At 49.4% G+C, this 13462-nt stretch overlaps 2 protein-coding genes across 9 annotated transcripts in view; one reads left to right on the top strand and one right to left on the bottom strand.

Moving 5' to 3' along the window:
• acss3 (acyl-CoA synthetase short chain family member 3) overlaps positions 1–4355 on the top strand; it is a 32944-nt gene extending 28589 nt beyond the window's left edge. The window contains exons 12-16 of the mRNA XM_030341997.1: positions 268–349; positions 1215–1337; positions 1541–1640; positions 2226–2401; positions 3075–4355. Of these exons, the coding sequence (XP_030197857.1) occupies positions 268–349; positions 1215–1337; positions 1541–1640; positions 2226–2401; positions 3075–3158 (565 nt within the window). The 3' untranslated portion in view covers positions 3159–4355. The remainder of the gene's footprint in view (positions 1–267; positions 350–1214; positions 1338–1540; positions 1641–2225; positions 2402–3074) is intronic.
• The window catches only part of ppfia2 (PTPRF interacting protein alpha 2), a 128162-nt gene continuing 118363 nt past the window's right edge, over positions 3664–13462 (bottom strand). For 4 of the 8 annotated variants that reach the window (XM_030341989.1, XM_030341993.1, XM_030341991.1 and 1 more), the window contains 11 exons: positions 13198–13398; positions 11723–11785; positions 11106–11138; positions 10521–10696; positions 10132–10229; positions 9654–9829; positions 8983–9051; positions 8161–8317; positions 7312–7368; positions 6038–6134; positions 3664–5116 (listed from right to left, as the gene is read on the bottom strand). In XM_030341989.1, the coding sequence (XP_030197849.1) occupies positions 6076–6134; positions 7312–7368; positions 8161–8317; positions 8983–9051; positions 9654–9829; positions 10132–10229; positions 10521–10696; positions 11106–11138; positions 11723–11785; positions 13198–13398 (1089 nt within the window). In that variant the 3' untranslated portion in view covers positions 3664–5116; positions 6038–6075. The remainder of the gene's footprint in view (positions 5117–6037; positions 6135–7311; positions 7369–8160; positions 8318–8982; positions 9052–9653; positions 9830–10131; positions 10230–10520; positions 10697–11105; positions 11139–11722; positions 11786–13197; positions 13399–13462) is intronic. The other 4 variants (XM_030341992.1, XM_030341995.1, XM_030341990.1 and 1 more) reach the window with 3 other exon arrangements.

Raw genomic sequence — 13462 nt, 5'->3', positions numbered from 1 at the left:
TTGTTGTGTTACCCGCACATGTTCGAAATAAACTATCTAAACTAAACTAAACTAATTAATTAATGTAGATGAACGATTCATCCTCACTTTCATACATAAGTGAGTCGAAGATGAATGAATGAATGATTGCATGCATTCATGTCAATACATTTATTCATCAATTCATTCTTTCTCGACTCACTTATGAGTTGTATGGAAGTGAGGGTGAAACAGACTCTGTGTCTGGGCTCAGTGAGGGTTGATGTCTCTCTCTCTCTCTCTCTCCAGACTGCCTCTTCCCCCAGGAGCAGCTCTGTCGCTCTGGCAGAACGCTGCCCTCTTCAAGGAGCTCTACTTCACTAAATTCCCAGTAAGTGTCTCACTCTAATACTGTAGGAAACTGCTCCCTCTCACAGCCAACGGCAAACAATCAGAGCTTATTGGACAGGCAAAGGATTTTCTCACATTTAATATGGACACCTGCATTTAGATATAACGCCCTCAAGCGAATTGTCCTGATATTTTATTTGATGGTAAACTATAAAACAGCTTTTAAGGTAAATGAACGTTGTTGAATTGTCGTTTTATTGCAAACACTCGATTACAGTCGCGATGCGGTTCAAGGCCGCCATCTAGTGGTGAACGTTTGCATTGCAGGATAAGGATTTGACCGTATCACTAGCAGGTTAAATGATCATGAACCATTAGTAGTTGTCGTTGAAAAAGTGTATTAAAATGTGAATGGTGAAATATCTACGCCTTTTTTTGTTAAACGCATGCAAAGTTTAAATGAATGTTCAACTTAAAAATACTTTACACAGCAGCAGATGAACAATTAAATAATTAAAAAGATTGCACAACATTTAAAGGTGACATATTATGCCACCAGGTGTGAGTGTAAGTGGGCGTGTCTATCTAGATGAATGACGGATAGATGAGCAACGTATGCTACGGTCCACTGGGTAGGCTTGTAGACTGATCTATCCAGCGTACATCTGGGTGGACACGCCCACTTGTGATGTCAGAAGAGGCCGATTTTCATTACTGCTTGTAACGGCTAATCACACTCACCTGGTGGCATAATATGTCACCTTTAAAAAAAAAAATTCAACTTAAAAATACAAAGCAGCAGAAGGAGAGTGAATAATTAACAGGCGAGTGAATAATTAAAAGGACCGCACAAAATTGTAGAAAGATAAGCAAAGAAGGACAAAACATTGTGGATCTCCCCGCAGGGCTTCTACGACACCATGGACGCCGGCTACGTGGACGAGGACGGCTTCCTATACATCATGTCGCGCTCTGATGATGTCATCAACGTGGCCGGTCATAGGCTCTCCGCCGGGGCCTTGGAGGAGGTAAGACCGACCATAATAATATTCATAAAGGATGTATACGTCAGGACGGTCTGGGATTCAACCCTCATGCTCGAACCCCTAGCTGCTCCGGAAATACCGGTCGCCGACTTTACTTGTTACCGTAATTCACTTTGGATGAAATTGTCGCTATAGTATAGCTCAATGGTCAACTATAGTTCTATTTATCGTGCCCTGTGTTGTAGTCTCTGCTGCAGCACCCTGACGTGGTGGACTGTGCGGTGATGGGCCTGGACGACTCCTTGAAAGGCGTCGTCCCATTGGCCATGTGCGTGCTCCGGAATGGTGAGGCCACGCCTTCTCATTAGAATATCACTACCGGTTGACAACCATTAGCATGTCCGAATAGTATGATTCATTCGCTATTTCTCTGTATATTATTCAACGCTTAAGTATTCCCTTGGTCGGCCTTCAAATATACTAATCAGATGAAACCGTTACATGTAGTCCTTTAGGTTACTGGTTACTCCTTAGCTCAGGAGGTAGAGCGTGTTGATTTGTGACCGTATCTAGTTCGATCCCTGGCGCCCCCTAGTGTCGAGGTGTCCCTGAGTAAGACGCCTCAACCCTAATTGCTCCCGACGAGCTGGCTGACGCCTTGCATGGTTGACACCACCTTCAGTGTGAATGTGTTATAATTCACTTTGGATAAAAGCGACTTTTTATTCAAAGATAAAAATGTAAATGTTCACCAACACCACCACCACCCGAATCACCTTGGCTGCCAGTTAAACAGCGTGCTTCAAAGCCCATAATTAATATTAATTTGTATCTCTTTCGCTGCCCACTTGGGGCCCCTGCTGAGACCCAGTTATGGGCCGCGACCCTCCACTTGAGAACCACTGTGTAAACTAATGGGAACTTCCACAGGTCTGCAGAAGAGCCAGCAGGAGGTGGCGGCGGAGGCGGTGAAGCTGGTGAGGGAGACCATCGGGCCGGTGGCCGCCTTCAGGAAGGTTCTGTTCGTTAAGGGGCTCCCCAAGACCCGGTCGGGAAAGATACCCCGCTCCGCATTGGCCGACCTGGTGAACGGGAAGCCGTACAAGGTGGGCCAAGTCTGCTCGTCGGTTGGTTTGCTCGTCTATTCGCGTCTTCGCATTGACTTTGTATGTAAATCGCACCGTGCCGAAACTTTGCTTCTTCGCTTTTGACTCCCGCCCCGAAAGGTTCTGGGTTTCATCCCCCACATTTCCACATCAGTCCCTCTACCCACTTCTGAATTAACTGTCAATCACCTACTCCTCAATTACCAAACCCGTAAAAGTAAAAAAATCGTAATATAAATATGAATTGAAGGTTATCATTTATTATGTACATGCCTTCTCCTTTACCTAGTCATCAGTATACCCTCACTCCCATACAACTAAGGGATTCGAGAAAGAAAGAATGAATGAATGAATGAATGAATGAATGAATGAATGGATTCATTCTTTCTTGTATCACTTATGAGTTGTATAGAAGTGAGGGGGAAGCAGACTCACAATGTCCGGGCTCACCAGTCTCTCTCCAAACTGTGTAGTCTCTCTCCAAACTGCAAGAAAGAAATGGATGAAGAAATGGATGATTTTATGTCGTAAACATATCTATTGTTTGTGCAGCGATAATAATTGTGGTTTGTGTGCATTACGACTCTTCTAACCAAGCTCACAATGCAAATGACGAACACTGCGAGGCATAATCTGGATCTGCCATGAACGATGACGGTGTGTTTTCTGCCAGATCTCTCCAACCATCGAGGACCCAGACGTGTTCAAGGACATCGAGAAGCAGGTCCGAGCAGCCCTAGGGCCCCCAGCACTATGAGGGCCCCTGGAGAGAGGACCCAGGGGGGCCCAGCACGCCGAGGGCCATGGGGAGAGGACTCCCAGGGGGCCCCCCAGCACATTAAGGGCCCTGGGGAGAGGACTCCCAGAGGCCCCTATCCCTCTAATGGCATTGAGAAGAGTATTCCCAGTGCATAGACTCCCAGGGGCCCTCCCCAGCTCAACACGTGAGAACATCTGTATTCATCCACACATTGCGGTCACTGCAGTGTTCTGCACGGATTGCTCTTGATTTTCAAAATAAGAGCAAAAAGAAAAAATGGACCATTCAGTGCATATGAGGAGATATCGTGGTGATATCAGATACCTTGAACCTTCAGTCGGTCTATTGTGCTGCTAAGGACCTCTGGCGATCAGTCTTGTCGTCTTGTACAGATTTACACATCAATCAAGTCTGTACAAACACACACACGTACTATTTTGTGCCAAAGTCAAAGTTTTGAGTAGAAAAATGATTTAAGCGCTGAAAGTATTACAACTAGTTGTCAACTGACAGTAGTTTATTGACAATGAAAATGTATTTCGCTCACCACATAGTTTTGACCAAAGTACAGGTAATAAATAAAAAAAACAGAAAAACCTTTGACACTTAACAAAATGAGTCGTTGTTCGTGCAAATCGCGGATGTCGTAAACCCGTTCCGATCGAAAAAGGAGTCCGTCCGAAATGAACCGAAAGACAGACTGGAGAGGGGAGAGGTCGTAGGGGTCACCCTGGCAACCCTGACCCCCAAAACGAGAAAAATACAAAGCTTTCGACAGTTTAACACCGACGTAAGTCACAGCAAGCCCAAGGGGTGGTTTTGCGGTTCGGTCGCCTCACGTTCAACATGTTTCATATACACGCTACGCACACGATGGGTCTGAGCGGTCGCCCTCTCCGGAGGATTCACACCGCTGTCTTTTCGTTGTGTGTGTGTGTGTGTGTGTTTACCAATTCATTAAAGGACGTCGCATCCCTTTAACGAACACAGTCCTGCTTGTTGGGAATTCCTCTGAGATTTAAGTTTGTGCGATGTCCATTTTGAGTAACGTCCATTTTTTCATGATCTCCGTGGCAACTTGTGACGTCAATTCCAGACTTTAATTTTTTTTAATCAGCGCATCTCTTGTTTAACACACTTTGTAGCTGTTATATTTTTTTTTACCACATCCGTAAAATAAAAAATATGACGAGGCTTGGAATTTTGTCATTGGCCAGCAGGGGTCAGGCTTTCACGGTTTTTCTCTGGGTCTGAGCGGTGCGCGAAAGACATCCAGACCTGTCACAGTATCATCGTCCTCCTCATCTTCATCAGCAGCACGACAGCTGAGTGTGAAACTCAGTGTGGCGAAAGGGGGGGGGGGGGGGGGGGGGGGGGGGTGCCACGGTCGTGTTAAGACTGTTTTAAAGAGCAGCATGTTTTAAAACCTACCAACCACGGGGTTCTGACCCAATATCCTTCTTCTTCAACATAGATGTGTATATGTATATAATATATTTATATCTATATACTTACATTTAAAAACAGCATTATTTATAGTTCATTTACAGTCCAACCCCTACACATCTGTCAGTAGTACACCGTAACGTTATGCATCCACGAGTATCTGTACATGTAAAAGGTACAAATGTGGCGGGAGGGGGGGGGGAAGGTATAGCACCAACATCTGGGATGGGAGGGGACGGATGGACGAATGGGCTGGGTGGGTGGAGACGACCCCCCCGCCCCCCCCCCCCCCCCCCCGTCCAACGCTAAGCCTCCAGGGCCGCTGTCTTGGTTTCCATGACGACGGGTTTGGGAGGACAGTGGTTGGCGGTTAGGGGGTGGGCTTCTTGGCAGTGCATGTCATCAGAGAGTTCTTTATTTATTTTTTTGTTTTGTTCCCGGTTTGGCTTGACGAGACCAGGCCGGACGGCCCGGGTCAGAGGTCAGAGGTCAGGAGGTTAGAACTGGAGCTGGGGAGAGAGGCGGGAGACACAGAGCGGTTAGTGGTGGTCGTCGTGGCTGGTCTGGTGGGGGGGGGGGGGGGGGGTGATGAAGGTGGGGGAATAGTGTTTATCTTGTGAATGTGGGAATGGTGGCACGTCCGAGTTTAACGTTTTGACTCCTGATATGAAATGAGATGATTAAAGGTGACATTATACCACCAGGTGTGAGGGTGATTAACCATTACAGGCCTTTTTGAAAATCGGCCTCTTCTGACATCACAAGTGGGCGTGTCCACCTTGATGTGTGCTGGATGGATCAGTCTACCAGCCTACCCAGTGGACCGTAGCAAACTTTGCCCATCTATCCGTCATACATCTAGGTGGACACGCCCACTTGTGATGCCAGAAGAGGCCGATTTCCAAAACAGCTTGTAAGGACTAATCACCCTCACACCTGGTGGTATAAAATAATCCCCTTTAAAGCAAATATATGAACTACATGTTTAGCCCAACGCACCTTCAGAGTATGCGCGGCCGGCCAAACCACAAACAAACCAAACAGACGTTTGAAAACGAAGACCACCGTTAAATCATTGTGTAGCTTGAATGTGTGTGACTGCATGCATGCGCTTCTGTGTGTGCCTAAACTTGTTCATCTGATAGTCTTTGGCCTCGGCTACACTCGTCGAGTCAATGCAACTCTTACACTTGTGTGCTCCGGCCTGAGAGAGAGAGAGAGAGAGAGAGAGAGAGAGAGAGAGAGAGAGAGAAAATGAGCGCTTTACAATCTCAGGTTCAGATCAATTTGTTCTGTACGTGAACCTCCATTCACGTTAAGTACCTCGTTTTGTCAATGTGTGCCTGGCGGCATCGCTACATGAGAAAAAGTCGCGTTGAAGCGACGAATGTGACCGAGTCCCCTCACTAGTGTGTGTGTGCGGGACCTACAGGCTGGTGGTCAGACCAGGGGCCAGGGGCCCTTCCCCTCAGCACGAGTACGTTCTTACTGTGGAGCTGTCCAGACGCTGCACCATGGACGGCCCCACTGGGGAGGGAGGGAGAGAGAGAGAGGGGGAGGAAGGGGGGAGGAAGAGAGGGTTAGTTAGTGGTCGCCTTCTCGGTCGTTTAGAGATCATTTGAATGAGGACCTCTGTGGGGCTTGAGGGCCACTGTGGGGTTCGAGGGCCACTGTTGGAATCGAGGGCCACTGTCAAGGGTCAAAAAAGCTGGCGGGGATGTGGCTACAGCAAAATGGCCCCCGTCCAACACATAACAAACACTATTTTCTTTAAGTATAATTATTTACAATTTCATCATAAATTGTCTTAACAAAAAAAATAACCTTGGACAAGATGGGCATCTTCTCACAGCCATGTTACCACTCAGACAACAAAAGTCATTTCATTTTTTTTTTAAACAACACAAACAAGATGGCGTAGCCAAAGGCCACGCCCACCGGGAGATGACAACACAGAGGAGGGGCGTGTCTTGTGTGCGGACGCGGGCCGCCATTTTGTTAGAGGAGAACTCAGTGGGATGTCTTCCACCATGCAGGCAACCCGAGGACATACTGGTTCAAACCAGACGCACCAAAACAAAAACATAACTGCTTATCCTTTTGTTTTTAACCTTGTTCTCTTTTAACAGACTAAGGGAAGGAGTAGGGTTGGGTTTGGGGGGGGGGGGGGGGGGAGGGGGGATAGATAAGCTACTTAACATTTAGTTTGAAGACTTGTTGGAAACGTTCACATCAGCCCACATGTCAGCCATTTAGTTTTCTACTTTTACTTCTGTTTCTAAAGGGCGTGTCAGAACTGAGGATTATCATGACCTATTCTACAGAGTATACCTTATTCTACTTGTTTCAAATCGTCACCATGCGTTAAAGGTCAAAACCGGTCTTGGTAATCAATACAAAAAAACGGTCTATCCTGCTTTCACTTCAAGATCCGTTACCAAGACACTGATAGGCTAATGAGGACTCACTTGTGGGTAGGGGACCTACACCAGCGCCCCCGTGTGTTCAGAGTGGGGAGGTGGTGATCTGGTGGGGAGGACGTTAGGGTGGTGGGCACTGATAGGATGATGAGGAATCAACCTGTGGGGGTGGGTGGGGCTACACTGGTGTTCAGAGGAGAGTGGGGGCAGTCTGGGCGGGGGGGGTGATGTTAGTGGGGTGGGGGAGGGGGGTTCCCAACACGGTGGTTAGTGAGATAGCTGACCTTGGTACCAGTCCAAATACATGTCGTCAGAACTGTCGCCCAGCCCTTCATAGAGCACTGCACCAGTCCCAGGGGAGAGCAGAGACACAGAGTCAAGGGTGCACACGCCAGCACGCACGCACGCACACACACACACACACACACACACAACAGCACGCACACACACACATACACACACCAGCACGCACACACACATACAAACAGACACACCAGCACGCACACACACATACAAACATACACACAAACACACCAGCACGCACACACACACACACACACATACATACACTTAGCCTCACTCTCGTGCACGCACACACAGACATACATACACTTAGTCTCGCACTCGCACACGCATGGGTGGGGGGAGGGGGGTTAGAATACGTCTCGGCCGTGCGTTAGTCTTCACCTTGGGACTCGAATAAATTGTGTAATTTACAAACGGTTGCAGGCGTCTAGTCGTTAGATTAGCGTTTTCAAATCAAATGTTGAGTGGAATATTTTAACAATAGTCGATAGACACTTCAACCCACTGATCCATTAACCCCACTTGTGATGTCGTTAGTGGATGGGTTTAGATTTATTGTTATCAATTACTGTTTGCTGTAGGCTTTATTCACCGAGCAGCCATGATGGTTCTGAATGCTAGCTTGGTGAGGAGACAGAATGCGTGCTCAGTTTCCCCATCCAGCTAGCATTTAGAACCAACATGGCCGCTAGGTGCCATTTACGTTAGATATTCCAGCTAACAATCAAGCTAGCATCCAGAACCAAGATGGCCACCAGGCGGCCCTTTAAACAGGACGGTATTCAGTGAGGTTGCCGAGACGATGGAGTGGAGTGGGCAGGGCTTACCCTCCGGGGGCAGGCGGCGCGAGTGCCCCGAGCCGGTGGTGAGACGGAATCCCGCCGGGAGAGTTTCCGCCGAGCCGGGCATCATGCTGATCCCGTGGACGTCCCGCGGCGGGAACTGGCGCCGCCACGACGGGCCCCGGAAGTCCTTGTCGTCGCACTGGGGGACGCAACGCGGTTACTGGTCGTTAATGGGGAACGGACTGCGTTTATACGGCGCCCTTTCTGACCAGTGGCTGCTTGAGTCGGTCAGGGTGAGGCGTCTTGCCCAGGGACACCTGACTGCTAGGAGGAGCCGGGGGTCGAACTAACAACCTCCTCGTTGAACCATGGTTGACCCATGGATGCTATGCTAAAGGGTGCTAATACATAATATCATAGAGGGCCAGCGAAGGGCTATCAGAGTGCTAGAGCGAGGCCTATAGAGGACTTTAAACGGGTCCAAACAGATGGTAGCTTGGAGGCAGGTGTGCTTAGCTCCATAGTTAACAGCCTCCATCCCAATGAAAGCCCATAACTCAGCTTGAAGGTGATCTAACCCTATCCTATCCTAACCCTATCCTGCTTGTTTCAACTCGGCCCCCCTGCGTTGGTACACTTTGCAGTCACATGGGCTGTGGTGTTGGTCCGTGCCGAACAAGAATCATTGCTAACTGTATGCTAATGCTAATGTGGAGCTAACACCGGCGTGGAAAGGGGCCAATGGAACGCGTCGAAAGAGACACACTGACGTCACCAGGGGATTAATGGCCCGCGTTGTGTATGTCAGTGCTGCGCAGTCGACAGGTCGGTGGCGCAGCAGGTAAAGACAGACCAGCCCCTCACCTCGTCCAGGCGCCGCTCCGTGCCGAGGGCCAGCAGGTTGTTGTACTCGCGCTCCAGAATCTGACGTGCCTGAGGGGACAGGGAGACAGTGTGAGGGACCACAGCGCTGTGGGCGACTCCTCCACACGCTGGGGTTCAGCGACACACACAGGGGCAGAACCGAACCGTCAGGACAAGGGGGCGGACCGAAACCGACGTCCAGGGAGGTTTCCAGGGCAACGCACGGAGCTGTGTTACGTTTACCTTAGCAGACGCTTTTATCCAAAGGGACATACAATAGCTACATCTATCAGAAGATAGAGAGAGGGTTCGATTCCCCTCCGTCCCCACAGCCTTAAAGAAGTAAACGGTGACCAAGCTGCCCGAGCTGCTCCTCCTGGAGGAGTTCCTCTTTGGACCACCACTCTGGAGGACATATTGTCTCAGGTTAAAGGGTCCAACAGCGGTTTAAATACTCTCTGTGACGGTTAACCCCACAGTCCGCCTTTTCCTTGGTCTGTCCAAGGAAAAGACGCTGATTGGAATGCTGAATGCTGATTGGTTTACCGGATATTTTGTAACATCAATAAGTCTATAATCGTCCCAATGTGTGTTTGGTGTGTGGACTCAAAACTATTGGTCGCTGTCATCTTGGCCACCCTGGGGTCAAAGGTCACCGAGCGGGGGGTTACCTGAGTGTTCTGGTTGGGGATCTGCAGCAGCAGCGCCAGGCTGCTGTAGTCGAAGTTGTCGTCGAGGGCGACCAGGGCGCCGTGCACGCCGCTCTCCAGCAGGATGTTGGCGTAGTCACGGAGACCGATGCTCTGCACCCAGCGCATCACGCGCTCGTTGCTCCACACCAGCACGTCTGGGGGGGGAGGCGGTACATATGGAAGTTAGGGAAGGGAGTTACCAGTTATTAAAATCAGTTTTTATATACAAATTGAGTTATTCTCTCTCTTGATGTTATAGTCACTACAGTATCGTGTGTTGCCTCTGCATTAAAGTCACTACAGTACCGTTTGTTTCCTGTATATTAGAGTCAGTACGGTACACCGTATATATTAGAGTCAGTACGGTACCCTGTGTATATTAGTCAGTACGGTACCGCGTGTTGCCGGTATATTATAGTCAGTACGGTACGCCGTGTTGCGTGCATATTATGGTCACCGCGTGTTTCCTGCTGGCTGTGCTCTCTGCGTCGCTCCAGCTCCTTCCTGTCGTAGTTCAGCTTCTTCAGTCCCATGATGCCGTACTGCAGACTCGTTCTGTCACAAACACACAAACACAAAGATATTCCAACCATCCTCCAACAATTTGGCAGCTTCCCGTTTGCTTCACCATGACGACCGTGACAGCCATTGCAGCAGCCTCGCTCTCCCCAATCGTCACACACGCACACACGCACACACGCACACACACACACACACACACACACACACACACACACACACACACACACACACACACACACACACACACACACACACACACACACACACACACACACACACACACACACACACACACACACCCCTTGAGGTGCGTGCGCACGTTACCTGTGGAAGCTGTCCACCATCTTGAGGTGCACGCGGAGGTCCTTCTTGGTGAGGTGGTCCAGCATGCGGGCGTCCACCAGGCACTCCATGAAGTAAGAGCGGTACTGGGGCAGGCCCAGGCTGGGCAGCCACTCGTTGCCGATCCACTCGTGGTTCATGTCGCCGTAGGCCAGCGTCTGCCCGTCGCCACGGCAACGACGGGAGGAAACGAGCAGGGAAGGACGACGGAAAGAATGAGTGGAGGTGCAGAGCACAAGAGAGGGGATTACAAACATTGAGTGTGATCAATTGTTGTTGTGGTTTGTTCTGATCCTCTTGCATGACCACAGTGGATATCTGAAAGGGTCATACTCTCAAGGAAAGAGTATTGCCATTATGTGTGTGTATACTTCTGAGTATGGCCAGTACGTCAATATTCTTCAGAGTATTGCCAGTATGTCTTTATACTTCAGAGTATTGCCAGTATGTCTTTATACTTCAGAGTATTGCCAGTATGTCTTTATACTTCAGAGTATGGCCAGTATGTGAGTTTAGTTAGTAGTTAGTGCTTGAGTGAAGACGTATTGGGGGTTTGTAGTGCAGTACCTGTGCCCAGCTGCCTTCCTCAGACTGAGATTTCTGTAGGAAATGTAATGATTCATATTAGAGGCAATTATGAGTCACTGGAATGAGTATAGACAAAAGTACAGATGTGACGCTTGGCTCAGACTTCAGTGGGTACCAAACTGTTCCTTAAAGAGCAGTGCAAGACTACAAATCAATGCTCAGTGTCTGGAACGGGGGCCGGAAATGAAGCCATTACCCAGCCGCACCACCACCCGCAAGATATCATCTCCAATCCCACTGAAGGGACACGTTGACCTCGGACATTCACCAGCAAGAACCAACCAACGCCACACAGACTTCTCTCTGATTCTCTTAGACTGAACCGCTAGTTTATCAAAGACACAAAGACCGGACAGGAGCACTAGAGTAAGTAGACAAGGGGACAAGGGGACAAGGAGACAAGGGAACAAGTAGACATGGGAAGAAGGAGACGAGGGAATAAGGAGACAAGGGAACAAGGATACAATGCAAGTACAAGTGAAACTCGGCCGCAAGACGACACAAGGGGGCAGGAAGGTAAGGAGTTAGTGGACGAGGGAGCATGATAAGGAAAGGAGACGACGGAGGACGAAGAGGGCGAAGACGAGGACACTGACCGTCTTGGAGGGAGCGGCCATGGTCTCCATCTCCTCGTGGGTGACCCACACGTTGCCCGACGCCTACGCAGCGCATGGCGCGGGGGGGAGGAGGGGGCGGGGTTTGGGAGGGCCCGGAGGCGGCGGGTGATTGGTAGTAGAGGTTCCGGTGGGAGGGGCAAGCAGTGTTAAAGAAGAAGAGCGGCACCACTGTAAGCCAATAGTGTTATAGCATCACAGTCAGACGAAGAGCGGGCAACACGGCCCCGCCCCCCCGCACCCTGGGGCGACGGGCGCATGAACACACACACACACACGCACACAAGAAGAACACGCACACAAGAGAAAAACACACACAACACAAGGGTGACAAGACACAAGGGACAACAAGGGATGCGATGAGGAGGTATTGAATACCAGGTGGTATGGTATACAAACTTGTATACAATATGCATGGTATACAAACTACATTTCCCATGAGCCATCGCTGTCTTAAGTGTAGGTACCCTTACATCCATGCGTGTAAGTTTGTTGCTGTGGGCACTGGCGTTTATATTCCAGTCCAGTTGCGCGGTGTGTGTGTGTGTGTGTGTGTGTGTGTGTGTGTGTGTGTGTGTGTGTGTGTGTGTGTGTGTGTGTGTGTGTGTGTGTGTGTGTGTGTGTGTGTGTGTGTGTGTGTGTGTGTGAGACTGAGCTTCCCACTGAGACCTGACCAGGACCATGGGGGGGGAGTGAGGCTGTTGCCATGGCTGTCTTGGTCGTCACGGTGAAGCTAACAGGTAGCTGCCACCGAAAATGTGCAGCACTATTTTTGGGACCGGCCTCTTACTTATCGTGTGTGTGTGTGTATGCGTGCGTGCGTGTGCGTGTGTGTGTGTGCGTGTGTGTGCGAGCAAAGGCGGTACGAGTTGATCATGGGTGTGGTATCCATGGCAACTTGTGCCATAACAAAGCGAACTGCTGCTGTATAAATAGACAGCGGGTCCATCCCACTAACAACACAGTCCCTACTCCCTAGTCTGTGCAGGTCCCCACTGCACACAAGAGCACAGCCAACAGAACACTCACATGTCCAGACGGAGAGGCAGATAGCTCACAGACTGTGTGTGTGTGTGTGTGTGTGTGTGTGTGTGTGTGTGTGTGTGTGTGTGTGTGTGTGTGTGTGTGTGTGTGTGCGCGCGCGCTCATTAGTTTTATTCATTACACTTCCCACAAGCAAAATAGCTATATATTTGACAGTATGACATTTTTGCCGATAGGAAGGACGTGTTTAAACATATTTGTCTAAGTCTATATAGATATATATATATAGATGATGTATATCGATATATAGATCTATATATATAGCAGACAGAAATACATGCACATATCAAATCAATAGATATATACATCAAAATCCATTCCTCTAAATATTGATATAGATCTATATCTATATCTATAGACATATAGTTTCTAGATGTATAACTCGGGGAGGAGGTGCGTTTGTTTCGACTCACGGTCCTGGAGGTGGGCGGGGCCGAGGGGCTGGTGAGCGACACCATCTCCTGGATGGCGAGGCGGAGCTTGAGGCGGTGCAGCGGGTTGCTGATGCCGATCTCCCGCTGGATCTCCGTGTCCGACAGCGCAGACATGATGGCGCCGCTCTTCACGTTGGCCCGGCACGCCGCTACGTACCAGGCGGGCATGCCCAGCCACAGCTGGGACGGGCGCAGGAACAAACAGGCCATTTTGACGTTTATGTTTACAAAAACGTTCACATTT

Source organism: Gadus morhua, chromosome 19 (genome assembly GCF_902167405.1).
Source record: "Gadus morhua chromosome 19, gadMor3.0, whole genome shotgun sequence".
NCBI lineage: Eukaryota > Metazoa > Chordata > Actinopteri > Gadiformes > Gadidae > Gadus > Gadus morhua.
Note: the sequence above shows the minus strand (reverse complement) of the source record. Positions and strands in the feature narration are given on the sequence as shown.